At 51.1% G+C, this 26,986-nt stretch overlaps 6 protein-coding genes across 6 annotated transcripts; 2 read left to right on the top strand and 4 right to left on the bottom strand.

The window, feature by feature from the left end:
• Positions 1–267: 267 nt before the first annotated feature.
• Positions 268–1,066, bottom strand: VTN77DRAFT_7900 (uncharacterized protein; the record flags this gene model as incomplete). The annotated part of the gene is made up of 2 exons (XM_069424339.1): positions 268–387; positions 461–1,066. 2 exons carry the CDS (start codon positions 1,064–1,066, stop codon positions 268–270), a joined length of 726 nt encoding a protein of 241 aa, XP_069275011.1.
• A 5,125-nt stretch (positions 1,067–6,191) lies between these two features.
• Positions 6,192–13,315, bottom strand: VTN77DRAFT_7899 (uncharacterized protein; the record flags this gene model as incomplete). Its single annotated transcript, XM_069424336.1, has 2 exons — positions 6,192–6,284; positions 6,344–13,315. 2 exons carry the CDS (start codon positions 13,313–13,315, stop codon positions 6,192–6,194), a joined length of 7,065 nt encoding a protein of 2,354 aa, XP_069275010.1.
• A 500-nt stretch (positions 13,316–13,815) lies between these two features.
• VTN77DRAFT_7898 (60S ribosomal protein eL34) lies at positions 13,816–14,484 on the top strand (the record flags this gene model as incomplete). The annotated part of the gene is made up of 4 exons (XM_069424335.1): positions 13,816–13,839; positions 13,908–13,921; positions 14,000–14,123; positions 14,284–14,484. The coding sequence occupies 4 exons, from the start codon at positions 13,816–13,818 to the stop codon at positions 14,482–14,484; spliced, it is 363 nt and encodes a 120-aa protein (XP_069275009.1).
• A 3,989-nt stretch (positions 14,485–18,473) lies between these two features.
• Positions 18,474–20,394, bottom strand: VTN77DRAFT_7897 (uncharacterized protein; the record flags this gene model as incomplete). The annotated part of the gene is made up of 5 exons (XM_069424334.1): positions 18,474–18,491; positions 18,559–18,591; positions 18,666–19,298; positions 19,353–19,817; positions 19,882–20,394. The coding sequence occupies 5 exons, from the start codon at positions 20,392–20,394 to the stop codon at positions 18,474–18,476; spliced, it is 1,662 nt and encodes a 553-aa protein (XP_069275008.1).
• Positions 20,395–20,735: 341 nt separating this feature from the next.
• VTN77DRAFT_7896 (uncharacterized protein) lies at positions 20,736–22,567 on the top strand (the record flags this gene model as incomplete). Its single annotated transcript, XM_069424333.1, has 2 exons — positions 20,736–21,605; positions 21,662–22,567. 2 exons carry the CDS (start codon positions 20,736–20,738, stop codon positions 22,565–22,567), a joined length of 1,776 nt encoding a protein of 591 aa, XP_069275007.1.
• A 439-nt stretch (positions 22,568–23,006) lies between these two features.
• Positions 23,007–26,423, bottom strand: VTN77DRAFT_7895 (uncharacterized protein; the record flags this gene model as incomplete). Its single annotated transcript, XM_069424332.1, has 1 exon — positions 23,007–26,423. One exon carries the CDS (start codon positions 26,421–26,423, stop codon positions 23,007–23,009), a length of 3,417 nt encoding a protein of 1,138 aa, XP_069275006.1.
• Between the last annotated feature and the right edge of the window lie 563 nt (positions 26,424–26,986).

Raw genomic sequence — 26,986 nt, 5'->3', positions numbered from 1 at the left:
CAGAGTGAAGACGTGAGCGAGAGTCATTAAAATGGATACCCCCAAGTCGTGATAAGAAAAGAGAACATAAGACGGAAGAAGAAGACGAGTAGAAATATATCAACAATGGTCTAATGCTGAACTGACAACGGACTCCTTGGACGAATAGATGCTTTGCTGTCGTCGTTCACTTTTCATCACGTCAAAGCGGGTTCAGAAAAGCAGTGTGAGACGAAGTGAAATGGAATAAAATTGTCCAACCAGAAGAGAAGGCTCGTAACAACATTCTCATAACTCTGCTGCCTTTGCTCGACAGGCCGCCGGAGTAAAGCCATGGCCAACCTTGGCTGCTATGATCCGCCAACGGTCGTTTTCATAGTCCTGAATGGCATTGCGAAGTCGTTGTACCTGTCAAGCGTGGTTAGTGGTGATCGACATACGTTATCTTATCTGATCGAAGCGAGGGTCTTTGGACTCTTACCATTTCGTCCGTCCAGACAGTATCCTTGGCCTTCAATTTGGTACAGTAACGAACTTGCAATGTCCCGCTCGTTCGACCAGGAAAGAAGTCAGAAATCTGCTTCCACGTCAAATTCTTGTGCTCTTTTAATTCCACCAACAACGCATCCTCCTCCGGCGTAAACTTCAACTTGGGTCCTCGTGGACGAGGCGCCGGTTCAGGCATCCCAGCCTGACCAACCACGCTCGGGAGGCCCGACGGCACCGAGGGAGGCATCATATCCGCGGACTGTTGAGAGGGATGGATAATGGCCTGAGAGGGAAGCCGGTGGTGATGGTGATGTGGTTGTGGTTGCTGTTGTTGCTGGTGTAAGGGCGACGGCGCAAAGGCGTGTGCGGAGTGCCGGCGCTGCGATGAAGAGTCGCTCTGAGCAGACAGCAGCAGCTCTGGCGATTGTGTTCCTTCAGCATGCGCATCCGGTGGCAGCATTTGAAGATGGAGCTCCAATCGACGTTCGTCCTCATGTCCCTCGTCGCCATCATCCGGCCGAGGACGCTTCCCCGCACGCGGCGACCGGAACTGGAGGGGGGCAGGACCATAGTGAGACGAGAGTGGTGAGGGGACCATTTGATGTGGATTGAGGAGGACGGGTTGATGATGAACATCGGGGACGACAGGATGCGTGGCCGTTGTTTGGAGCGCGGTTGGAGTTGCATGCTGATGTTGCTGCTGGTGAAACGCGGAGTGTTGCGCACCACGGGGCGCAAACGGCAGTTCGGGGGACGCCCCATGGTGCACGACCTGGGGTTGGTTTGACTGATAGACAAGCAGGCCTGGTTGTTCTTGAGCCTTACAGTGCTGCTCCTGGGAGGAATAATCGATGGGGTAGTTTCGATATGGATCCGCCAGTGTCGCGGCCCTCACATTTGGCAGCTGCTAGAGCTTTGTCAAGCTCTGGCAGGCTGCCAAAACCATAAACCGAGATGAGAAAAGAAAAGAGTTTGACTTGGCTGACACGACGCCGGTTCTGCGGATGGGCAGATCAGGAGGGGGTGTGTCGCGTGTGTTTGGACTTATGATGATTTGCACTGTGACTGGAGAGCAGGTGAAATAATTGTACTGGTGGAACGACAGTCGAGAGTATGTATAAGCATACCGCGCGAAAGAGCCGAGACCAAGGGCGCCCCCGCCCTCAGAGAAACCGCTAGTCCAACTGGTAGGTCGAGTAGTCTATAAGACTGATGTTAAGGTCTGGCACCTTGATATATGGCAAAAAGTTCCGTTGAAGACGGGTCGAAAAAGATTTTGGGCAGGCCCTCGTTCGTATTATAGCCAGCTAACAAGCCCGGACCACTTCCTGTTAGCTTGCTGGCGGCAAAACATCCACGCATTGAAAAGGTAAAGCGCCGAGGCACAGGCGTGGCAGATGCCATTCTCCAAAGGCTGAGATGGAGATCCTCCCGTACACCAGGATCGTGGCGGCACAAAGTCGTCATCAGCTAAGAATGGAAAAGGGGAAAAAAGGGGATCAACCCGCAGCTCTGGGACGATGTTATGCGATCTTTGAGGCTGAGCAGAGAGACATATGGGACTTGGCAAAAGCAAATCGATCCATTCCCACCCGTCTCTGGGGAAGCTGCCGTTATTGGCGTATGGACCGAAACAACAGCATCACCGGAACTGTTAATACACTAACTGGGGAAATAAGCATCATTCTGGAAGCCCCCTGGAAGGCTGCTAACAGACGAGAGTCGTGGAGAAACCGATGGTAAAAAAAAATCAAACTTTGGGCAAAAGTGCCCGCTACAGGCAAAAGGTTATTACCCCTTTCCGTTTTGAAAGCGAAGGACAGCAATATCGTGTGTTGTCTCTTGTTTCAATGATAATACTCCGTACAACAGATTGGCTCAACGGAGCTATTTTCGAAATGATCAGGACCTAGAAGATGGGCAAGTGGGCCACGCGATAGCAAGGCGATCCAAACCAAACTCGACAATCAGGGTGGACACACTAACTTGCAAGCTGGTTTGCATAATTATTATCAATCGATCGACGAGCGGTTTCCCCCTAATTCTCACTCATCACCGCCTGGGTTGGATGAGCAAAAAAAAAGGAACCATCTATTTACGCCGTCCACATCGAAGCACCGGTCAACCGGATGAGTAAGTGGGTCGGGGATCGCGCGGCCGCCTCGAAGGTGCAGGATGGTGTCGAGTCGTCGACGGACTTTATCGAGGCAGGCCAGCGGCCAGTCGACTAGCTGATGGTGGCTGCCAAAAAGACTAAGCCATCCCAACGGCCGGAAACTACTTTCAGCAACGGGCAAAGACGATCGGGGATTTCTCGCACCACAGTCGGTGGCCTAGCCGATGTGGCTCTCAGTGGGGTTCATCATCGCTGCTCCAGGCAAGCATAACATATCCTTGTATTGCCCTGGGCCGGATCGCGGTGCCGCTCCACAGACGGCGCATCTATCATTCGAGTATTATCCGACTGCTCGGTGCCCGTATCGTACGGAGTATGGAGTACGGAGCAGATGGCCGTAATACCTGCTGCCCTCACAGATGAAGAAGTTTGCGGGAATCAGATTCAGGGGTGTTTCTCTCCAGAGGCATCCACCATCACAGCCCATCTCTGATAGACGCTCCGTGTCTCTCAGGCACACTGGTCCTAACAAGGTCGATGATTGATGCCACATGGCTGTTCTGGATTTTTTTTTTGCTTATTCTTTCTCACGGCTGAGTAACCTCGGTAGTGGAGGAAACGTCGCGAGAGAGAGAAAGAGCGCGCTTCATATGGTGCGGAAATTGTATTGATTTCATACGCAGCCTCCACGCTCTCATTCATATTCCTGGTCTCTTGCACCTCCAGTTGTTAGTAGTTACAGTACCGTCATGATGATACAGCCATACGGTGATGCAGCAGCTGACCGTCTCACCAGGAGTGGCCATCAGTGAAAGCCACTCTGGCAGTTTGGAGGCACAGCGTCACTACTGACGGTCGTTAGGGGCGCCTTGCACCCTGAAAACAGAGCACGGGGGAGAGAGAACGCGTCGAGGACTCAACTGATCAAAATCAGCCAGCGCTGGGGGAATGGTGTCGCGAGTCTGGCCTCTGGAGCAGTGGTTGTCTGGGGATGGAGGTTCGCGGGTCCCACTTGGACACTTTTCGACAGGGGCGGCGATCTGCCTCCGTGATCCGGAAGGACCGACCCTAACACTAGCACGACGTTACCAGGGTGTTATACTCACCTAGTCGCCTAGGCTCCGTCCCAGGGGGCAGGTTCCCAGGGACAGGAGATGCTAGCTGTGGGCTTGCCTACCTAGGTAGGTAGGTACCTACCTAAGTACGGAGTGCTAAAATTTGGCTGGAATCCGCTGGGGTGGTGGCCGTCCTGGGCTAAATATTAGTACTGAGATGCCTCCGAGCCTAAACATCCACAATGCGGTCATCGATCGTGCCTTGTTTCTCCTGTACTCCGTAGATCGCGGCAGGGGAGAGCTCCCCGAAGGAAATCGATTCCTGATAGTCCGTATTCCCGTCGCGGCAGCTTGCTTTTGTCGCGTTCAACCTTAGCCATGATGCCGTTGTGAATTAAGCCATTGTTGTTTATAATCCGCTCAATTATAGCCCGTAAATCGTAATGCGCTCCGAAATCAGACCGATAGTACCTCAATAGTCTCAAAAAGGTGCTGGGATGATGTCTGTACGGACTCTACGGAGGATGGACCATGTGAACACTCCGTAGGTTTATTCAGATATCGCCGAGGAAGAACCACGAGTCCTCGACGGGTCATTCCGGAGTCCCTTGGAGTCCCTTTTTTGTCTTTTTTCTGATTTAATTTTTGTTGAACCTCCTTGATTTCGGACACAACGGTCCTACTCCGTAGTTTACTAGTCTGTGCACTCTCTTTTCATCTCCGCTGACCCGCAATGTTTATGCTGCGAGGCCATCTATTCCCTCTAGAGTCTAGGATCGATTTCATTGGTGACCACACGTCCGGGTTAATTTCCTCGTTGTTTATGCGGTCCCTGACGGCTGACTCGACGGATACTATTTTTAAACGATGGTCTTCGATATGGTTGAACCCGAATACGCGGTACGCGCGTTTGGTGCTGTTTGTCGTGAGGACCCTTTTTTTACCTATCCTTGAAAATGGTTTCTATTATTATCAATCCACGATTGCTAGTGTATGCTCTCCCTGCCCCTTTTTCATTATGCCGCCATGCTTTTTCCAAAACTGGCATGAGCCCCTAGTTGAGTAGAGATCGGGAGATAACGTTCAGAGAATGCGACATGCCTAAGGTACGGAGTATACAGAGCCTATCGCAGTCCTTTTATTCAATAGATCCCTGTTCCGTGGCTCTGTTAATTCCACCAATCGCATCTTCACGCTTCATCGTAGATATGTACGGAGTACTCCATACAGTACATGCTAGGTAGGTACTCCGTCCTCCGTACCTAAAAGAGACTTACTTCACTAAGCTTCTTTTTTCATCCGAGAAAAGGGATCTGCGGAAGGGACCAGATATTTTCCTTGCCCATCGATAGGCTCGCTAAGCGACGAGGTCACGAGAAGCCGAGACCATGGGAAGCCAATCTATACGGAGTATTTTGCTATTAATAAGCAAGATCTTTTGAGCTTAATATCGATTTACCACTTTCCTCTCCACACTAGGTAGGATATTTTTCACTTTGTTGATATCAATTAGATCTATCTCGTAGTTCTCATGAGAATATCCTTTCCAAGTCGGGATATCATTCACATGCGCGCTCAATTCTAGCCCCGATGACAGTGACAATGTGATGTCTTCGACAGGGATACCCAGGTATGAAGATAGAGTGCATATCCTAGTAGTAGCATTGTAGTAGTCCATGACTCCATCCATTATTGGCCAAGTTTGTCTGCATGTGGGGGAGACCACTAAGGTTGACCGGAACTTGGACCCTCACCCAATTGAAGTTTATTGAACCCAGGTGGCAATCGGCAGTTGAGTTGCCTCTTGCCATCTGCAATGCAATGCAACTCAGCCACAGCTGCCACACTCCCCCCCGCTCCACAGTCCACACAACAACAACCCTTAAGTTTTTAAGTTCCTAACGGCTGTCAAGTGTCACTACTGCCGGGTTCAGGGCCGCTGCAGGGCCAACCAATAGTCTGATAATTCCTCCGATTATACATAATGCATGGAATATGGCACCAATCAGGTGTCAGGAACCCCGGCACATCCTGCAGAACTATCAGGTATCTATCTATTTTAGGTATCAATCTACGGAGGGCACCACTGACGCAAGACAAAAAAAGAATAAAAGTTTACTAACCAATGCATTGCAGCATTATGTGTCTCACCACGAGGCGTTCAAGCAAGTGATTGCGTCGATGATTCGTCTTGCATATTGGCACGATTTTACGGAGGTGGCGATGAGGACGGAAGTTGTCCGATATCTCAAGGTAACTCCAATTACATTGACGAAGTCTCGTAAACTCGGGTGCAGGCTGCAATACTACGATAATTCAGACTCATCTGGAAATAGTACATTGCATAACCATAACTATAATGAATTAATCATACAAGACAGGATTATTTCTTATCACACTCATCTTATTCTCCTCCCATCAGTTAACTTGCTCATACAAAATTCATATAACGAGATTCAATACACAGAAAGAATGCCCCAAACAACGCCTGTGGTATCCAATAACACAAGACAAGAAAATTTTTTCTCCGGTAGTCATTGCCCAAACTCCATCTATTCGAAGACGTCGCTCCGGTCCACCCAGATATCTTCCAGCTCGGCGAAATTCTGGAAGTGCAGAGGGCGATGCTGGTCATCGTAGAAACGCTGTGAACCAAGTTAGTCAACAGTTCCTTAAGCAAAATGCATGCAAGAAGAAAACTTACCAATGGCGTGTCGATTTTAACGTAGACAGGTCGCTTCTCAACACTTCCGAACGAGCTTCCCATGAAGCTGTAGTTCCAGACATTGTCCTCCGGAACCAAGAAGTAGCCGCGGATCCGGTCACTCAGCAGGAGCTGGCACTTCTCACCCATGTTGGTCGAGAATCCCTGAGGCTGGTCAGAGGTGGTGTCTTTGTTCTCTGCACCCCACTTGTAACCCTGTGGCGTCAGAGCCCAAGCCGCCAGCGAGACTGATCCCGGAGTGAAGGAAACCGTCATGGTTACCGTCTTCTTGTCCCACGACGGATGTGCGTTCATCAGTCGGGCGTGCTGCGTAACATCCTGAGCCGTCATGTACTGCGGCTCGTTGCCGGAGAGAGTGTGGATGATACCCAGAGGTTCCAGGCTGTTAAGATACTCGTGTTGCGGCAGCTGTTGTGGCAACTGAACATCGCGGGTATTGCCAACTTGAGGAACCATCACGATCGTGCGCACCTCCTTAACCTGATCGTTGTCAGGCGGTGACTTGCCATAAAGGTACCCGGCCACCTGCACTCGGAGATCGGCAATCATGATGAATCGCTTGAGGATGTTCTTGGGCATAACGTAAGTGTACCCTTCCTCGCGAATGTCATCAGACGAGATGTAGATATTGTTGGCTCGAGTGCGGAGGTTGGATGTGGCAATTGCACGCGTACGCCACTCGGTCTTCGACGCAAAGGACTGCTGTTCGTACTGCGAAGTGGTCGTCACGATGATCTCCTCTCCACGAACGTTCTGGGTCTTCGTCGTCACCGCGGTCAGTTGCTTCTGCTCCTGTTGTTGCTTCTCGATTTCGGCCGCCTGCTGTCGCTGCAGAGATGGAGCGCTGATTTCCATACCCAGGATAATGTCCCGGACTTCGCTGCTCGTGAGACTCTGCACATTGACGTTGTTCTTCTTGCCGTAATCGTTCAAGATGAGATCACGCAACTGCACTTCAACCTTGATCCACTCCTCATCCGACAGGGACGGCCAGATATGGTGCTCCTGGGTGATGACCGACTTGTCGGGTCGGAGAATGATCTTGGTCTTATCCGGGTTGACGTGAAGAGCACGGAGGATCAGAATCAACCTGGAGAAAGCAGTATACGGCGAGATCGACTTCAGCCACTCGTCATAAAGGTTGAAGAGAACCATCTGAGGCTCAGTAGCTCGCAAGATCATGTCTGCGAGCTTCTCGACCTTCATGGCGGCCTGGAATGGAAGCTGAAGTTCCGAGGCGCGAATGGAGATGTTGGGGAAGTCGAGCAGGTGAACTTCAAGAGGATCCAGAAGACCCTTGCGAGTGACGATCAACTGCTTGGGCTGCTCCTCAACCGGAAGAGACCGGATGAGCGCTGCCACTTCTTCTGCCGTCTTCCACTTCGCCAGCTGACCGAGACGCTTCTGACCCGCCCAGACACTCGTGTGGATGATCTTCAAGAACAGCTGTCCAGTGCGCGGGTTGAAGATGAAGATCGCTCCGTTGATTGGCTTCGTGGTCAAGTTACCCTCGAAAGTCTTGTGAATTGTCACACGGTAGACGTTGGTATCATCGATGAAGAGCTGAATTTGGGGACTGAACAGTTCAGAGTAGTTCTGCGAGTTCAAGAATTCTTGGTTGCTCTCGGAAGCATAGAGCTGCAAGCCCTTGCGAATACGTTCTCGCAGAACATACAATGCCGGGTTGGCCTTCATGATCTTCGCCATGGCCTGCTGAATAAGAGCCTTCAAGCCAGGGAAGTACTGGCCGTACGCAGAGTAGAGGTTGTAGGCGAGATCAATTGCGATCATCAACCCGGTGGCAGACGGGTAGATACTCATGCTGTCCGTGGTGTAGTCGAGATACTTCGCACGGACGTAACGCTCGATGTCGTGAGAATCATAATCTCCGTATCTCAGTTGCACGTCAAGCCAGAACTTGTTCGTGGTCGTCGGCTCAATGACATCTTTCGTATCGAACAGAAGGGACGGCCGGGTAACATTCCACTTGTTGGTCGCGAACAAGAGAATATCAGCACATGAGCTGTTCATCTTGTACGACTTTCGCGGGTGGATAGTCTCCTTCTGAACGGCTTCGATGCCCAACGCTTCCAACTCCTGGTCGAAGACTTGGCAAAGATCCATCACAACAGATTCGTGGATCTTCTGCCACAAGTGGGCACGGAAGATCTGAATCAAGGAGATCTTCAGGGTGGGGATCTTGCCGTGCAAGAAGATACCAGTCAGATCGAGTTGGACCTGGAAACCGACGTAGACGTTGGCACGGTTAATCGTCGGCGACCACCAGAGAGTAAAACGACGGTTGGGAATCTGGTTGAGACCGGATCTCTGAGCGTTGGTCAGTTTCTTGAACTTCATCGATTCTTCGAAACCGGACGCTCTCTCCCAGAACAACCCTTCCCATGATGGGAAAGCAGTCGCCTTGAAAAGGGTATGCTCCAGGATCGTTTCGACACCACCGAGCGCTTGAATAACATCCGTACGGTAGGCGTTAAGGTTCCACAGCTTGCCATCGTGTCTCTGGCTTGTCCACCAGAATGGGTTGCTCTTCATGATTTGGTACTGCTTGAACTCCATCCTTGTCCGGAAGCCCTTGTCAAAGCTCAACGTGCTGCGATCTTTCTGGAAGAGGGTGTTGATTCGTGGAAGACCACGATCCCAGCTGTCCTCCAGATCCTCCAGCGTCAAGCGTCTGTTCTGCTGGTTGGCTTCTTGTCGCTTCTGAGAGTACTCCATCCAAACACGCTGGGAGTCGATGAATTCAGCCTCCCATGGGATGATGTAACGGAAAATGTTTGGAATCAACGTTTCCTCATCATGCGACATACCGGCACGATAATGGGTGACACCAGTATCAGTCTGCTTTGACCAGCGCTTGTCGCTAGCAGGGATAAGGATGTGAGAACCAGAGATCATTCCCAGTCCTCCAAGCTCCTTCGGCGTGTAGAAGACTGCTGGAGGGAACCTCGAGGGCATCTTAGAGTTCAAGCCGATCTTGACTCGAGTCTGGATCTTGGTCTCACACTTGACGATAGTGTCCAGCAGGTTCACGGTCGACACAGCAGCCTCGCGGTAATAAGTAAACAGCGCGATCAAGGCCGTGTTCCACTTGTTCGCAATCTTGGTGAATGTGGTCGAGCCAGAAGACATCAAAATCTGACGAATGCGGTTGTTGAACTTTTGAATGTCTTCTTCCGTGACCTGCAAGAAGGCATACGCAGTCCGTTCTTTGGTCGTGTTGTCAACCAAAGACCAGACACTGTCCTTGACGGAGAACTCGTCATTCTGATTGCGGATCTTGGGAAGGATGCGAACCTCAAACCCGCACATTGAGAAAAGCAGGTTAGGGTTATCCTTGCTGTACACGCTGGCAAAGGTGTCATCCCACTCAATGGTGGTAATCGATCTCGGCAGCCGGTTCTTCAGATCCCAGAAAACAGCTCGACCAAGGTTCACATCATGTCGCATCAGACGCATTCGAGAGTCTCGAGGCCAGCACTTCTTGTTCTTGTAGCCAATGACGTTTTCAAAGTTAGGGTCTGGATTTTCGGTCAAGAACCGCTGGATCAGATCTCGAGATTCGTCAGCAGTGAACCTGAAGAACACCCAAATCCTGTCAATATAGCGGGTGTAGAGACGGATCGGGTGTTTGGTTTCAGTCGCACGATCCTTGAACTGCAAGAAATCGTTCGGGCTCTGAGGAGGACCGGCCAGTTCACTAGCCCGCTGAAGACCGAGGAGCAGAAGATCGATAACCAGGCCGTAGTATTGGAAGACGAAACCAGAGAACTGGAGACCACGAATCAAACCATAGCTGTTCGTATGGTTCATGTCCTTGTAGTTCAGCTGAACGTTGTTCTTCGAAGTGATGTAATCGGCCAGGTTGTGGTCCATAATCAAACGAAGGAGACGGTTCAGCAAAGTCAGATCGATCTTCTCGTAGACCTTTGAGAGCTTGGTCTCAATCATGACATTCGTCTCTCCATCGGCTGTTTCCCAGACATTGGAAAGATTGTTGATACCTTGACACCACTTGTAGACGAGCAGAGGAGGAACTTCGGAATCGGATGGTTTGATCCAATTTGGGAACAGATGCCGCTGTTCGGCCTGGTACCAGAGATATTGATCGAGATACGCGTCTGTGATCTTTTCGATAGGTTCAACGTCGTAGACTGGATTGATATCGCTATAATTATCGTTCATGTCGATTCCCACCTCCTTGAATGCGCGCTGAGTGAGAAGGAACCTCTTGATTCTGGCCAGTGTCGTTCCGGGAGAATCATATGCCTGTTCAATGAGGGCAAGTTCCTCTCGCTGGCTCTGGTTCAACCGACCCTTCACAGAATAAGACTCGCGGAGGCGTTCCAGAGCAAGGATCAAGATCTTGGTATCATGTTTGTAAGAGACGCTGGGGAAGGGGATCGGAGAGAACTTGCGAGACTCGAGCCAATGAACGGTAGTAGTGTAGATAGCAACTGCTTCCTCAGAGGAAACATAGGGGCCATCCTTGAGGTAGTTGTGTTGCCGCTCTTGCTCAGCCTTGAGGTAAAGCCGAGTCAAACGCCCAAGGTTCTTCTTCGCGACCGTCTTGTCTACTGTGGCACCTCTGCGGATTCTCTCGCGGTTATAGTGTGCAACAGAGATCCACCAGTCAGCCTTCGCCTTGACGTATCGGAGGATGATGTTCTCAATGGGAGCAGGAAGCCCGGGAACCTTCCAAGGAATATTACTCTTCCAGCATCTCCACGCCTCAGAAAGGTGTTGCAGAACAGTGTTGACCTTGTTCTGCTTGATACCTTCAGGCATCATATCCATGAGATCGGCCATGACCGAAGCACGGAGTTCAAGATCGAAATGCGACTCAACCCGCTGCTTCGTAACAGTCTTGGCAACACCCTTGCTGTGGCGACCCTCGAACTGACGAGAGAGCAAGTTCCCAAGCCATCTCTCCAGAAGAGGGATGATACCGCGCATGAAAAACAGCCAGACCCGCCACGCCGGGGCCCAGAAGCCGCAACCTGGTCCCTTGCCAACCGGCCCGGAGTTGAACCGATAGTAAATCAAATGCTTCAGATCCTTGCAGGATCGAATCTGATGCATCAACTTGTATTTGTAACGGTACATACCGGTCAGCTGTCCGACGTGGTTGAAGGCGTAGAGAATACCATCGGCAAGCTGGAAAGAATCGATGTTGCCGAGACGGTATTGTACTTGCGCATCAACGATCAACTTGGTCAAACGCAGGATCTCCCTCATCAGATGGAACGCGTTTCCAAATCGAGACTTCTTCCGTTCCTTAGTCGTCAGGGTTTTAACTGGCTTCAGGTTAAAGTTGTAGTCGAGGTGCAAGTATGTCAGATTCTTGCGATGGATTAAGAGGTTCAGCATGTTGAACCCCTGCCGACAAACTTGGAGACCTGCTTCCACCCAGTCGATCGTTGTCTGCTGGAAGAACTTCGTGCCTTTCAGTGTCCTCAACAGGTTCTGCTTGTTTTGGGCCTTCGGCCTCTTCTTGTGAAGCTCATTAAGCACATAAGTCTTCAGAAGTTTCTGATAAGAAACCCGGACTTTCACAGGTTGACCCTGAGGACAGTGCTCAAGATACCATTGCTTGACTAGCGGCACATCCTGTGCCCTAACCATCCTGCCTGATCGGCGATCGAAGGGGTATGGAGCCCACCAGAGAGCAATGCCAGAGGCCGTCTCGCTGGTGTAGAGCTCTTCATCAGCGAGGAAAGGCTGCATATCTTCCGGAAGTTCGAAACTCTCATCTTCGTTGTTCCCGGGTCCAAAAATCTCATCCTCGTGACTAACGGTGAGATTTCGAGGCGCGACCGATCGGGAAGAGATGGGGTTGATGACGGGGTCGAAATAGAAGGCCGGCAGATTCGGATCCTCGGATCGGACATAAACGACTTGAGGGTAGGAATACCAAGAGACCTTCACGCTTCTCGGTAGCGAATTATATAGGTAGGGAAATGCAACTCGATATTCCGTTCGGATGGGGGAGCGGAAAATGATACGGTCAATTGCATTGAACTCGCCGAAATCCTCGTCGTTCGGGTCGATGTCCTTGTAAAGTGGCTCGAATCGAGGACCTCCCGGAATCGCCACATTGAGGGCCTTGGCGGTCAGGAAACTGTTGAGGTCAAACATGTGGAAATAGTTCTTGTCCACAACGTCGCTCAGCAGCTGGTGGCTCAGTCGATATAGAGTCGCCATTTGTGGAAGCGTCAAATTCCACGTCTTATAACTAGGGCCATTCACATGCGGTGTATCGAGAAGCGGCCTATGATCGTAAAACCATTCGTACACCGGAGCATCTTCGTTCTCGTCGAGCTCCATCTGAATAGGCTCCAGAGGCTCGACGTCTTCGATATTCTCTGACCAAGAAAGAGGAGGCTCCTCATCATCGAACGGTGGGAAGCGCATCCGCTTGAAATGTCGGCGATCGGCCTTCTCTCGTCTCATGCACACCCACATGGTTGCCCACTGGGCGTGGAAGACCGGCTCGATTACCCTGGGAATCTCGTTCACGAGAGTCAGGCAACCATTGACATGGTAAAGCACCTTCACCTCTCGAGTTGACTCCCAAGGCATAGGCATATTCTCCAGAAGTTTCAAGACGGCATGCGGCATGAATTTGAGGGCGCCCAAATAGCTGCGCTTCTCGCTGCTGAATTTCTTCTGCGACACGTCGCCAATATCCTTCACGATCTTTCGCAGATGCTCAGGCGGCATATCTGCCTTCTGTGTCTCCACGAAGCCGCCCTTCCTCTTCTCCCCAAAACGGTTGCGTTGAGTCCGCAACCACTCTGTCTTCTTCTGCGCGAACTTCGCGACTTTGGGATCGGCAGGAGGCTGATAGCCTGGAGGCGGCGGCGCCATCGGCATGGAGGGAGGAGCTGCAGAGCCCCATCCCGGAGGAGGAGGTGGTGGTAGGGACGCCATGATGGTTGTCGTTGATGAGAGACCCCTTCCTTGGTGAACTTGCGATATCAAACCGTGTCAGAGCACGGCGATCTCTGCATCGGATCTGTCCTCGCGCGATGGATCAGAGGGAAGATCAGAATGCACGAGATAGCAAGCTCGAGAAGAGATGGACAGCCCGGGAGATAGGAAGTCAACTGTTAGATGAACCCCTTCTCACAACGGGTGATGGCGACGACGGGAGGAAGGAAGAATCGATTCTTTCCTGTTTGCTGCGCGACACGGCGTTGCTTTGTAAAGTTGCAGGCGGTGGCGGCTGAAGGCCCGTTCCGCGCTAATCCAGTTTGGGTTAGTGCAAATTCGCCAAACTCGCTAGCGCGGCTGGCGAGGGCTTCGCGAAAACGCCCACACAAAACTGCCTCGCACTTGGTCAAATCGACGAGGTTAACGACGACAACCGACAACGCCGCTGATTCCCCGAACTCCTTGTCACCCGATCGAGAGATTCGAGGACAGTCACAATGGCGAACAACAGATTGCAATACGTGAGTGATCAGCCCTTTCTATCGCTGCAAAATGTTGAAGTTTGATGCTAATATGGATTTTGTCACAGCGCCGGCGGAACCCGTACGTCTACCCTCTATCCAGACGATCCGTCTTTACGACTTCTCAGCAGACATGCTAATAAGGCGATTTTGCGTGCAGGTACAACACGAGGTCCAACAAGGTCCGCATCATCAAGACTCCTGGCGGCAACCTTCGATACCTTCACATCAAGAAGAAGGGCACCGCCCCCAAGTGCGGTGACTGCGGAATCAAGCTCCCAGGCGTGAGTTCGGCCCTTGAGAAGAGTTTCCGTTGTGTTTATTATTCGACGATTGTGAATCGGGTTCCATCCGCGTCTAATTGACAGTGGATGCGAAATCATCGAATATTGGACCTTGGTGGTGTTATTTGCTGGAGAAGACTGACATTCTTCTCTCTTCTAGATTCCCGCTCTCCGACCCCGTGAATACGCCCAGGTTTCTCGTCCCAAGAAGAACGTCTCTCGCGCCTACGGTGGTTCCCGCTGCGGTAACTGCGTCAAGGACCGCATTGTCCGTGCCTTCCTGATTGAGGAGCAGAAGATCGTCAAGAAGGTTCTCAAGGAGACGCAGGAGAAGGAGAAGCTTGCCGCTAAGAAGCGCTAAGCAATAAATACATAAGATGAGATAAGGTGTTGGGGTTAAGGGAAAATGGATAATGGGTAGAATCGGGTGGTGACGAGAATTCACGAAAAGATGAAGATGAAAAAAAAAAGTGCTGCTGGTAATTGACCCTGATTGATGGATAACGGTCATTGCCATGCGAGTGGGAACATATCATCTCATCCTGCAGCAGACAGACTTCGTGATCAAAGTCACTTTGTTTTTTCTACACATGGGTTGACCTTGGGCGAATCTGGGCGAGCTTTTCCGAGGGTCTCCATTTCAATGGGATGGGACCGGTTGTCTACAGTTACTCCTCGATATGAAAAGTAAAAATATCCATTGATGAATTTCGTTTGCATTGTTCCATTCCATTGCTGTGAATGACTTATCGAGTACTGAGGATGCTATAAAATCTCTTTATAGCGACAACAGGGATTTTTTCACTCGCGCAATTAGTTACTGCAGACCTCAAATCCAGGCATGAATACCCTGCCAAATTGGAGGATGGGAGCATGCCTAATGCTTGAGCCAGAGTCTCCAGGTTCTTCTGTTGGGGAGGACTTCCCTGGAAGGTGAGAATAACTTGAGATAAGGTATTCTGAGTCTATGGAAGGTGCAGATATCCATGGATAGGCACAGTGAGAAGCAATCGCCGGCTTATATATATAACAATATAACAACATGCCAGTAGGAATAATCAGTTATACTTTCATTATACTTTCAGTTTTGCTGGGCATATATATTTCTGCACTGTGAATTAATAACTAATAGGCTGGTGAAACCCGAACCCTTTACCCAACCTATAAGATATATTATATATTATAGTCCGGCATGGCTGACCTGTTTATCCGCCCTGTATATATAAATATGATTGATTGATCCAGTGAACAGTTAGCGTAAGAGTGAACCCTACATTAAAAATCCATCTTAGCTGGTTGGCCTTGACACCAAACCCATTCACTTGGCTATAAATGTATGTACATAGAGTACCTACGTACAAGGATGAAAAGGGTAAAAGTTATCCAGGGTAATCCTGGCAGCTGTTATCGAAGCAAAGCATAGACTCTTGGCGATGTTGATACTACACATCTTTTCCTCAGATCAACAACGGGAAGAGTTATATTTTCCGATAACTTTACCACCCCACGGGGAAGGGTGGCGGACCGACGAATCTAGGAATACTCCGCTCCGCAACTGATACAATACAATACGATATAGGAGATAGGCGATAGGAGATAGAGATGGATTTTTGCCTGCATCTTGTGTATTATACAAATTAAAAAGAAAAGAAAAAGAGAAAAAGTCGCTATGTGTAAATTGTCGCTGGCGCTAACATATCTGGAGGATTGAAATGATAAATTCCAGAGCAGGTTGCAGAAGGGGATCTGGAATGACAATGACAAGAAGAACGGGGGAAAAAGGTTAAAAAGATGACACACAGCTCCCGTTGTACATACGAGGAATAGTTGAGACACGGAAGGTCTCTTAACAGGAAGAAGAGACTGAGCAACACGACACCAAGTGTTGAATCTTCAGGGTCGGGCGCAGGATGGACTGGTGGAAGCAAGGCTATGTCTATGTAGGTTATTCGGACGGATCAGAACATCCAAAAGTAGCGGTCGATAATGAGATGGTCCAAAGTTCTGTAAGCGACGGCACAGGAAAACCAGAAACAGGGCCCTGCTGATCCAGGTCGATAACCTGGTGGAGAGTAAGATCATGAGAATAACAAGATCGGCCGATGCTGTGATCGTCTTGACTGGCGCGCTGTACCTTCTCAGCGGCCTTGGTGGCTTTACCCCCCTTGGCACCGGAGCGCTGGCGTTGAGAAGCCGGATGTTCCAACCTGATGGATTTCTTCGGCTTCCCGTTGCGATAACGCGTGGTGGGCTCTACGCCGCCATTCCTGATGGCATCGTCTGTCAGCCTCCAGAAGCTGTTCGCCTTCTTCCCTGTCGTCGGAGACTCTTCCCTCACAGCTTTGAATGCCTGTTCTAACCGGATTTAGCAATTGAACTAGGTACCTAATCAGCTCAAGAGAAGAGACATACGGCGTTCATGGATAGATTATGGCGGATGCTGCTTTGCCAGGCTTTGGGCCGTGGACCTTTGCCCTTGGCCGTATTCTTTTCAAACCAGCTGTAGATGTCCTGCAGAGACAATCTCATTCCAGGAGCGGACTTGAGGGCTCGATAGATCAGCTGTGAATACGGAGGTTCGTTTTTCTCGCTTTCATCTTCTATGCCGCTGGCCACATCGTCTTTGTGTGGCGCAGGATGGGATGTCGGGGTCGCTGTGCAAGCAGAATTGCGCCGTCCAAGCGGTTGATTTGATGAATCCGTCAATGCAGGCGTCGGTGGTTTGATACTTGTACTATCAGAGTAGAATATGGAGTTTTCAGGTGGCTGACATTTCTGCGGCGAAGAAACAAGGCAATAGTTTCTATTACTTGTAGACGTGCGCAGAAATCCAGTGCTGTCTGATAAAGAGCCCTTGTGTGGTTGTTCATCGAGACTACCATGGGAGAAGGGAAATTCATTCTGACAAGAATCATAGTCATATGAATATTGCAGGCCCGTGCAGTGATCGCTTGACAGGAGATGATAGGCATCTCCTTCATCCGTGGGTGGACTATTGGGAGTTTCTGGGGCACTGAGTAGGCAGGTCCGAGGCGTCTCGAGCATCCGTGGACTCCAACTATCGAACGTTTGCACTGATCCTGGTCCAGGGAGTTGGCATGTCCAGTTCGATTGCGGCCAGGTCCCAGCCACTGAATAGAAGTCGTGATTCGGAATAGAATCAGACATGACGATCTCAGCTGGCGAGGATGAGACCGGTGTTCCCAGAGACCGCAATAAAAAGGGCTCGGGAACCTCTGGCAGGACAGGCATTGCGTCTTCCTGAAAGTCGCCACGGCGTAGTTGATAGTTCATCTCCCGTTTGCGGCAGATCAATGCAACGTGTCTTTGGTTCCTAAAATCCTTGTGAAATCAATCTGGAGACCACCAGGACAAGAACAACGACTGAGGTCAAAGAGACTTCCCAGAAAGGGAGAAAAAAGGGAAACAGGCTGAAGATATGGAAACATGCAGTAACGGCACAGCATCGCGTCTAGGGCGAGTCGCATCCATAATTGAGAAGTAACACGACCTGCCGCTCAGACACAAGAACCCTGTTGCAAACGAAAACAAGGTACCTGCAATATCATTTCAAGCAAACAAAGGCGTCTCAGCGATATCAACAGCGAAAGACACTTCGACATTGCGTGGTGTTGCCACGAGGAGAAAAGTGCTGTGAAACAGCACCAGGACGTTGACACAAAATTTGGGGAAGCCAGGGAGCCAGGGCCAGTACTACATAATGCGATAGGGAATACGGAGTATCGTTGATAAAGACATCAAAGATTCAAAAGGTCAAGAGGAATCGGATAGCTGCATCGAAACGGCTACCTAAGGCGGCAAATCCCGTGATGTACCTATCTTAAGATCTCGAATCTATATTTCCGGCAAAGCGAAGATACCAACAGTGTCCACCAATGGCTGGCATTCAATTTACTATGTACAACCGCAATTTGTGTCACTGCTCAGATTGAAGATCTGCCGGTTGTTTCGGACTGAAGGAGCGTTCTCTCACGTTGCGTGCCGTCAATAGTAGCCTAGGAGATCTCAATCTGGGCCATTCTAGCAGACTCCCCATTCGCCACATGCATGTAATTGACGACGGTTGGTTAGCTAAAATTATCCCGACAATTCCTCGCACTGCAGCAAATCTTCCATGAAGCCTATCTGAGTCTGGCCTTGTTCACAAGCTCGCCATTCTATTGGCAATCAACAAACAAATCACTCCACACCCTGTCAAGGGAGGGAGAAAACAAGTAGTAGGGTATCTAGACAAGATGAACAACCGGACTGGCTAAAGAACAACTTGTGAAACAAACACACAGAACGAAGAAAGAAGGCGAAATGGACCATAGATAGATGTCGAGCTCGTTACTTCCGGTAGTAGATCTGTCGGAGAGGATCGGTCAGCCGAAAAAGTCCCACAGGATACCAAGCTTTTCGGCACCAAACTCACCTTCTTGAATTGAAAATGAAGTTGCAAAATGCCCTAAAAAAGAATGGGTAAGCATTTGAACCTCCAAATCGGAGCCGTACCAGGAAAGTGATGACAGGATGACATACCTTTTCGAAAGTGCTTTTGAAACCCCTGTCTCTCTTGGCACTGTAGTCCCATTCCTTGTCGACGATGCGGAAAGCAATATCTTCATAGGGCGGACCAGCCATAAAACGGATTAGACACGTATCCTCTTCGCCTGCTTTCACAGAAGATTGGCCGCGCTTTCTTCCATTTTCTCGTTCAATGCGGTAAGTCGGGGCCTTCGTCTTATCAATGAGATCAGGATAGAAGATATTGAACTTGTAGCCCTGAACGACTTTGGGCGGAGGATTGTCGTGGTCGTAGTGCGTCTGGTTGTATTTGTTCCATTCATATCCCATCTGAACCCGGTTGAAGTACCGAGGCTTGCGAGGGCGATACTTATCTGCCCACTGAGGACGCGAGGCGGTAGTGACAGCTTCTTCGGCGGCGAATATCTCCTCATTCTCACTGACACCTCTTGCGACCTCTCTCTCATATAAAGCTCTCGTAGCTTGCGAGAAGTCTTCGTTCGGTATGGACGAGAATCGAGTTGGAACAGCAGGAACCATTGCTTGAGTTGTAACCGTCTGACTCGGCGTCGTGATCGAGGTTTTGTCTGTGTGCCTTTGCTTTAAGGGAACAAATCCCATTTTTAGGATTTTCTGACGCTCTTGAGCCTACTGATTGTTAGCTTACCCTTGACACACCTGGCCAAAAGCAGTAAAACATACCACTTGTTTGAGAAATTCCGATTCGTCTATGACTCCCAGCGCTTTATCCTCCGGTCGGAGCTGTAGCAAAGGTTCCGGATCAAGATCCGCAATCGTCTCTCCGTTACTCGGCGAAGTTGCTCCGATAACGGGTGCAATTGGTGCCAATTTGTTCCGGACCGACTCTGCCTCTTCTCGTTGTTGTTTGCGGAGTGCTTGGACCCGTCCTTCTATGACGGCCTGGTAGACCTTCTTTAGCTTAGCACGAGCCTTCCAGACCGTCAGACTGCGCAGCAGCTCCTCCCAATAATCGGTGTCTATGGGTTCGTTCGAATTCAGCTTGCGCTTCACCTGCGCTTCAAGCGTCTCGAGTTCTTCATAGGACTTGGGGCTCAGAATTCTGTTTATATCAGCAGCCACAGCGCTGAGGACCCGTCCTTCAGGCGCAGAAGTTTTCTGCTTGTCGCGACAGACAACTTTCATAGTCTACAGTACGGTCAGTATCCAGCTAGCCACAGCGGGGAAAAGGAAGTGGAGGACAAAAACATACCTTCCAAAAGTCGCGGTTTTGAGGAGCGGTTTCGAGAGTCAAGAATGTATCAATGTCCTTCTCCAGCTCCGCAAGCTGGGCTTGCGACAGTCCCTCAAACACGCCTTCCGGGTCAATCAGGTCCAATTCGGAATCGGGAATCTCGTCATCCAAAGGATTTCTCGTGGGGTCAATGACACGCAAGGTGACTGCAAGCCAGTCAATCGGCTTTGCACGACCTTCTTTGACGCGTATTTCTGCCTTCTTCTTGGCCTGCTTGAGGACAAAAGTGTCCTCCTGCGCCACCCACTCTCGCACCTGCTCATCTTCCTGCAACCGGTTCAATCGTGCCTGTTCCTTCACATTGCGAGGTTGATAACCTGGAGAGCGGCTCTTCTCGTTCGTCCAGTCGCGAGACGACGTCGGTTCCCGTCTATCGTTTCTGCGGGGAATCTTTTCAGAGCGGTGCCAGGGCGGCGGAGACCGAGACCTGCTTCGCTTAGACCCTGTCCTGTCTGGGACGTGTGCTGACATCGTTAAAGGCTTTCCTTTCCGGCCTCAGGTGTATATTTCGCCCGACCAGAGTACAAGAGACAGGTCTTGTTGAGCGCGTGAGGCTACTTCCGAAGGGTGGCTGGAACGAGAGGTTATGGGCGGGTAACAGTTAACTATTAAGCGCGATGCAGTCATGCTAGTGGCGGCAGCGGCTAATAGTCACCTGCCTAACCTCCAACGCTTCACCGATAACTTCTGTTTCAGGCACCACCATCGCTGCAGTCAAACCCAGGAGCAGGGTTTGGTTCTGTTTACCTTCTTACCATGTGAGATGTCCATTGATAATTTCTAGTTTTTTTTTTAATTTTTTTTGGATGGAGATGTCGCAGCATTGGAGGAGGCTTCCTCTCTCCGATGAGTCTGCGCCTCCGCTTCTCTATAAATACAATACAACAGCCAAGGGCTATGAGTTCTATCTCACCGACCTGACCTATATCTGGTCAGAACGCCTGAACCATAGAAATATTTTGCAGAGAGCAGAAGACGAGGAGACGAGTATTGATCCCAGTGAGGACGCTGAACAATTCAGCGTTCTTTTACAAAAGATACGAGATGCATTTCTTGGTTCCAAAGATAGCCGTGTTGTTCTGAAGCCTGGTTTGAAAAGCAATTTGTTAGAAGTCACGACGATCACACAACTTCCTGCTCCGTTAAGGCCTCTGCAATGGACGTTGTATCTTTCCAGAGAGCCCCCAACTGAGCTCACTAAGCAGTTGCTTCTGCCTTTGCTGAAAGGGCAAGTGGAACACGATAGGAGAGAACGGTCACTGCTGGACCAGTTGCGAGAGAAGGACTGGGTTTTAGGCAAAATCTTCGATAAGACTGAGTCCTCTGGCCTTGATCTCAGCACCGTATTCCCTGGAATAGCCGGTCTACGAGGTGCAAAGAAGGGCACTTCCTTGTCTCACGCGGCAAAATTCGTCAAAGGCGTTGCACCTTTTGATGAAAAAGCATGGCGTAGTGGTTTTGACAGTGGTAATGCCGGACTAGGCATTGCAACCGATGATCCTTCAGGCTTGTTGGCTCTAGATAAACTCGATGCCGCTCCGGATAGATGGTGGGAAAATCTGGACGTTGATTTGGTTTCTAAGCCTCTACGGAAGAAGAAAACCAAAACTAGGTACGAAGAATCATCTACTGCAGCTCAACTCAGCAGGGAAGACACAGAGAGCGATGAAGATGGATTTCAGGTGCGTTTTTTGTACACTTATTAACAAATTTAAGCTGATAATGAGACTATCTTCAGCGCCAAGAGACACCTCCTAGATTAAAGCGCGAAAAACAAAGACCTCTACAAAATGATCACCATACCACTGAGTCGGATGATGAAGCTGAACCCATCCCTCCTAAGAGGAGCGCTCCCCCAGCTGGTCTCCAACCGAAGCAGAAGCCAAAGGGCCTTGGGGTAATCGGAGGCCCAAAGGCAGCCCCAAGGACGTCTCGCACGCAGTCTCCCTCTTCTACAGCGTCTGAGAAATCGCCAGAGCCTCCTCCAACGGCATCTGGCATCCCCCCTGCTGGCGAGGAAACAGACTCTGACGAAGCATTACCGCCACCGCCACGATCAAAGCAAGTTGCAGACTCTAAAAAGCCTGCTCAGAACGTGAAACCACCTACCGGCTCATCTCAGAAACGTGTTCTGGGAACGATAGGTGGTAGAAAGGCCAAGCCCAAGGATGAGAATCAGCCATCCTTACTCGACTCTCCTTCTCCTGTCAGGAGCCGGAGCCGGAGTCGGAGTCGGAGCCGGTCAACTGACGACGAGGGCCGATCGACAACGTCTGCGACAGGTCCAAAGCAAACAAAACCAGTAAAACAACGAGCTGGGAAACTAGGCGTCATCGGCGGCAGCAAGAAGACGACGACGAGTCTTCCATCTCGCGCTCCCGCTCCACCTGCCGCCGCGGCCGCGGAAGCAACCGCCTCCGAGGACGAGATTGACGACCTTGACTCTGCGTCAAAACCTCAACCCAAGGGACCTCCGTCCGAGCCATCTCTCTCCCGATCGCCTTCACCTGCCGCGAAGAAACCACCACCCGAACCAGAGCGAGAATTAACAGCCCAAGAAAAAGCGGACAAAAAGAGGGAAGAACTGAAGCGGCAGCTCGAAGCGAAGAGCAAAGCGCCGGTTAAGAAAAAGAGGAAATTCTGATTTGATCCGTCTTGAGAATGTTTTTGGTTTAGCGTAGAGGACTGGTTCCTGATACTTTTTTCCGAGTTAATACCCTGCGTCGAATCTACCTATCGATCGATCTTATTGATACTGCTCTTGGGTACCACTCTTTTGCTGTGTCATGTCCTACTGTAACCATATCATGGGGAATAGAAGGGAATAAATAAAATACCATGTGCAGGCAAATACTGAACAATGTCTAGATAACTATCTATGTCATGACTAGATCATTGCGATTCCCTGAATTTGTTTCAAGCTTGGAAAAAAGTTACTTTCTAGACCACAAACATCAAGCATCAACGCTGTCGCGTAAGGAAACCGAAAAAGGAAAAAAAAGGACAAGTCATGCGTAAGAACTATATAATACAGGGTATGATATGAAACGAAAAAAAAAGTCCAACCCATTCAATACCATCGATTAACCTCCCGGAAAAGGGTCGGATGTCGACTCTCTCTCTTTAGTGGTGGTGCTGCCGCTGCCGCTGCCATCTTTGCGTTTGCCCTGCTCCCCCGGCGTGACCAGCCTCACTTTCTTCGGGGACATGGTACCGCCGGAGGACAAGGTTGCGCCAGTGGCAGCATTATTACCTGTTGCGCCAGCGCCAGCTCCCCCTCCGGCATTCGAAGCGGCGACACTTAGCATGCCTCTGACCTTCTCAACAGCCTTGCTTTCCCCTGTCGCCCACGTGTCTCGTTTGACAAAACTCGGGTTTATCTTACGGCCAGAGGCAGTATCACGACGCTGTGACTCATCTAGGAACGAGGCCCGGTTCTGTTCCCGACGTGGCCCAGGCCCGCAGTCATGCATGCATCCTGGCGTGGGGCAGCCCCCTTCGCTAATGGAGACGTCGCTGAGCCAGGCTGTCATGCAGGCCACGTGTCCGCCGTGGCCGCAGCCTTGACACCACGACCACAGGCCCGAACCAAAAGGACGCGGACTCGTATAAGATTGATCGAGACGCTCCATCTCAGAAGCAGTAATAGGCTCGGTCGCATCGGATGAAAGGGAAGACTTGTTGGATGCGAAACTGGCATCATCTGAGGAAAAAGGCATGGTCGAGAGAGGTCTCATCCACTCCCTCGGCGGCTCCAGGTTCAAGCATATTGGGCAAGGTTTTTGGGGAGTCTGGCACCGGTGGCAGCGCCGATTGTCCTTGACGGGGTTCTCATATGGCCGCTTGCACGTGTAGCAGTACACGTTGATGAAAGTATCCACCTGGGCGTATTCATAGACAGCCGGGTATTTTGGTACGCAGAGATTCCGAAGCTCGGCTGCTTCGACATACATAGAATGGCGAAGCAGTTGTTCATTGTATGCCTTGAAGATAGATTCACATTCCTCGTAGGACAGAATCTTCTCGCATGCATAGAAGAGAGCATGGATTTTATGGAGAAGATGGGCGGCCGATTGAATGTCAACTGGGGCGTTGCTGTGATAGTGTCGGACGGCCTCCCGCAGGATAACTTGCGCACTCCAAGGCTTGCTTGCGGTCAGTTCCGGGGTTAATGGGAGAGTCACCCCTTCCCACCCCTCGATGGCCCCCGACAGCGTAGCTCCATCTGTCGAAGGCGACTCTTGCCTGACGTCCTTCACCGGACTAGATTCAACGAGAAGCGGAGGCGGACTCGATGGACGTTCGAGATGCACATCATTGTTGTCGGACAAGGAGTCGTCAAAAGACATCGCTCTCAGTGGATCTCCAATGCTAGGTCCGACGTCAAAAGTGGAAGATGAATCCTCCGCGATCGCGTCCTCATGCAGGCCCTCTTCCTCCGTGTCCCAGCCGGTGCTATCCCTCCGGAGGGAGATGGGAGCGTTGGTATGAGGAGAAAATGAAGTGCCCATCGATTTGGCGCGGTGGGAGCTGTCTGTAGAAGCGGAGAACATCGGGAAGCTCTCAGCAGAGTCGTGACGAAGAAACTGTCCAGGGTGAGCAGGCCGATTGGCATCACCGAGTGGATCATAAGACAAAAGTCTCTTGGGAATAAGCTTGTAGTCACGAATCGCAGTCCTTTTGTCCTCCACCTTTTGATCGTAGTCATCTTCTGACCCTCCCTGAGATTCATGGCGACGCCAGACAGCTCGTCCAGTAATGGCACGAGGCGCCGATCGCTGATCCCCGTATGGTCCTTCGAGGGGCCCCTCACGGTTCTGATCCGTCGTCAGACTGCCGGAAAGAACTTGGGCATGCTCACTGGACTGGGACTCTTGGTGTTGAGTCCGAGCGACGGACCCGGCACCCAAATCAGATGTTGCCAAGTTGTCGCTGGTCAGGTCATTGGAGTTCATCATCCCGTAGTGGGAGCTCATCACTGACGGCGGCAACGGCTGCAGGTCAACCATGTCGTCCGTCAAAGAAGCGAGTGGTGCGATAGAGCTGGGACGGGACCCAGAAAGGGAGTCAGGAAGGGGTTGTGCGAGAGGAGTGGTCATGCACGATGTGCTTTCAGTGTCCGCCACGACTCGTCGAGGCCCCTCCGTCTCCATCACTCCTTTGAATAGGTGGCTTCGCATCTTCTCTGGCTTGGTGTCTTCCACCGCGCGGGACCGCTCAGCCAATTCGCCATCGGGAGACATCCCTTTGCGGACATTGCCATTCCGCTCTTTGCGCCGCCGTCGATCCTCTTGAGCCCTGAGCTCGAGTTCCTGGACCACCGCATACTTGACGATTCTCCATGTCTGGGCCAACTTGACAAGAGAAACATCTTCCGCACGCTCTGCATTGTGATCTAGGTCATCCAGCAAAGCTCTCACACGATCCTTCCGATGTCGTCTCAGGTCCGGATCTTCCATCAACGGTGCATATTGCTGAGCCAGGTATCGAAACACCTCTGGGTTCAAGGAGATACCAGGTACACGCCCAATCGCCCCCAATTGACGTGGGCCCAAAGATTTGCTTGTGGACAATGCCTTCTCGAGAGGGACAATCGCCGGGTTCTCTTCTGCTCCCGGTGGGGTGTTGCCCAGTGACTTGGACGGTCTCTTCTGCTGCCTCTGGCGCAGAGAAGTGAGCGGTGCGGAGTCATCAAGACTGTCATCAGTCAGACTCTGACTGACCGCCCTCTCATTGCTTCTCTCCCCATCGCCGTGCGTCTGAAAGAAGTTTGTCGTATTGATACCCAGGGCCCGCTGCCGCGGTCGCTTCTGAGTGATGGCGATGAATTCGCCTGTCGGGCTCCAGGCGACAGCGCACATAGGCCGTTGGTTGATAACCTGAGGGGCATACCGGATATCCGTTTGGGTGAACGCGCCTGCTTCGCCCACGGTCCAGAGCAAGTCCTTGGATCGCCAGAGCAGATCCGCGGCAGGTGTATCATACCTATCTAACTCCCGAAATGGGATGTGCGGCCGTCGAAGATCCCAGAGGTGGATGCGCGGGTCTTCCTTGTCGTACGAAGTGACCAGTTGCGTGGACTGCCAATCCTCCGGTCCTTGAGAGTCCGAAACCCAGCAAGGGGGACGCCATCTCACGTTGACCACGGCCTGCGGAGCCCGGAACTGAAATGTGGGCTTCTGTCTCCGTTCGGCAGACGAGGAGAAGTCCCACACCTTGACCTGCTTGTCGGTCCCTCCGCTGACCAGGTGTTTCCCGTCTGGGTGCCAGTCCACCGCGTAGCATGGTTTCTCATGGGCCGCGATCCTCAGCTGAGGAGCCTTCGCATTGCGGTAATCCCAGCACTGGATTGCACCGCTGTCCGTGGCCGTGGCGAACATGACCCCATCACTGGGAGACCACCTGATATCGCGAACAGCATCACTATTGCCGCTATACCGGTTGGTGCTTGAGCAGTTGGCGACTCCACGCTCTCCGGAAGCCATTCGCAAATCCCACATTCGGATGGTGCCATCCTGGCTACCCGACAGGAGCCAGGCTGGACGATGGGGATTGAAGGCCAGTCTGTGGACCTGCCGGCTATGTCCATTGAATCGGGCCAGCTCTAGACCCGCCCGACGCAAATCATAGATGATGATGCGGCCATTCGCCGCAGCGGTTGCGATAATCGTATCAAATTCGCCGTGAGACCACTTGACATCCTTGATCGCTAACTGGTCCTTGTATTTGGCAGGGAGGCCACCGGCCACGTAGTGAGTCGATGCAAAGTTAATGATGGCATTGCGGATGTTGAACTCTTCCGAAGCTGCATCTGCTGACACGCGAATCGTCTTGAAGATTTCGCGGCCCGCGATCACGGCGTGCGTCTTCTGCGGAGAGATGTCTAGTGAGGCAATCGGGAGACCAGTCCTGTGGGTGACGACGGTTTGGGAAGCACTACGCCTGTCCCTGGGTAAGTCCTCTGCCGGCTGCTTGAAGAGTGAGACAACACATGCTAGGATTGGTTAGCCTTACAGCGATTTGGATCGCGTCTGTCGCGTGTTCCCGGCCACATCATCATGCC

This window comes from Rasamsonia byssochlamydoides (assembly GCF_041956645.1).
Source record: "Rasamsonia byssochlamydoides strain NRRL 3658 unplaced genomic scaffold VTN77scaffold_66, whole genome shotgun sequence".
NCBI classification, from domain to species: domain Eukaryota; kingdom Fungi; phylum Ascomycota; class Eurotiomycetes; order Eurotiales; family Trichocomaceae; genus Rasamsonia; species Rasamsonia byssochlamydoides.
The sequence above is the reverse complement of the archived record's forward strand: the minus strand, read 5'-3'. Positions and strand labels throughout refer to the sequence as shown.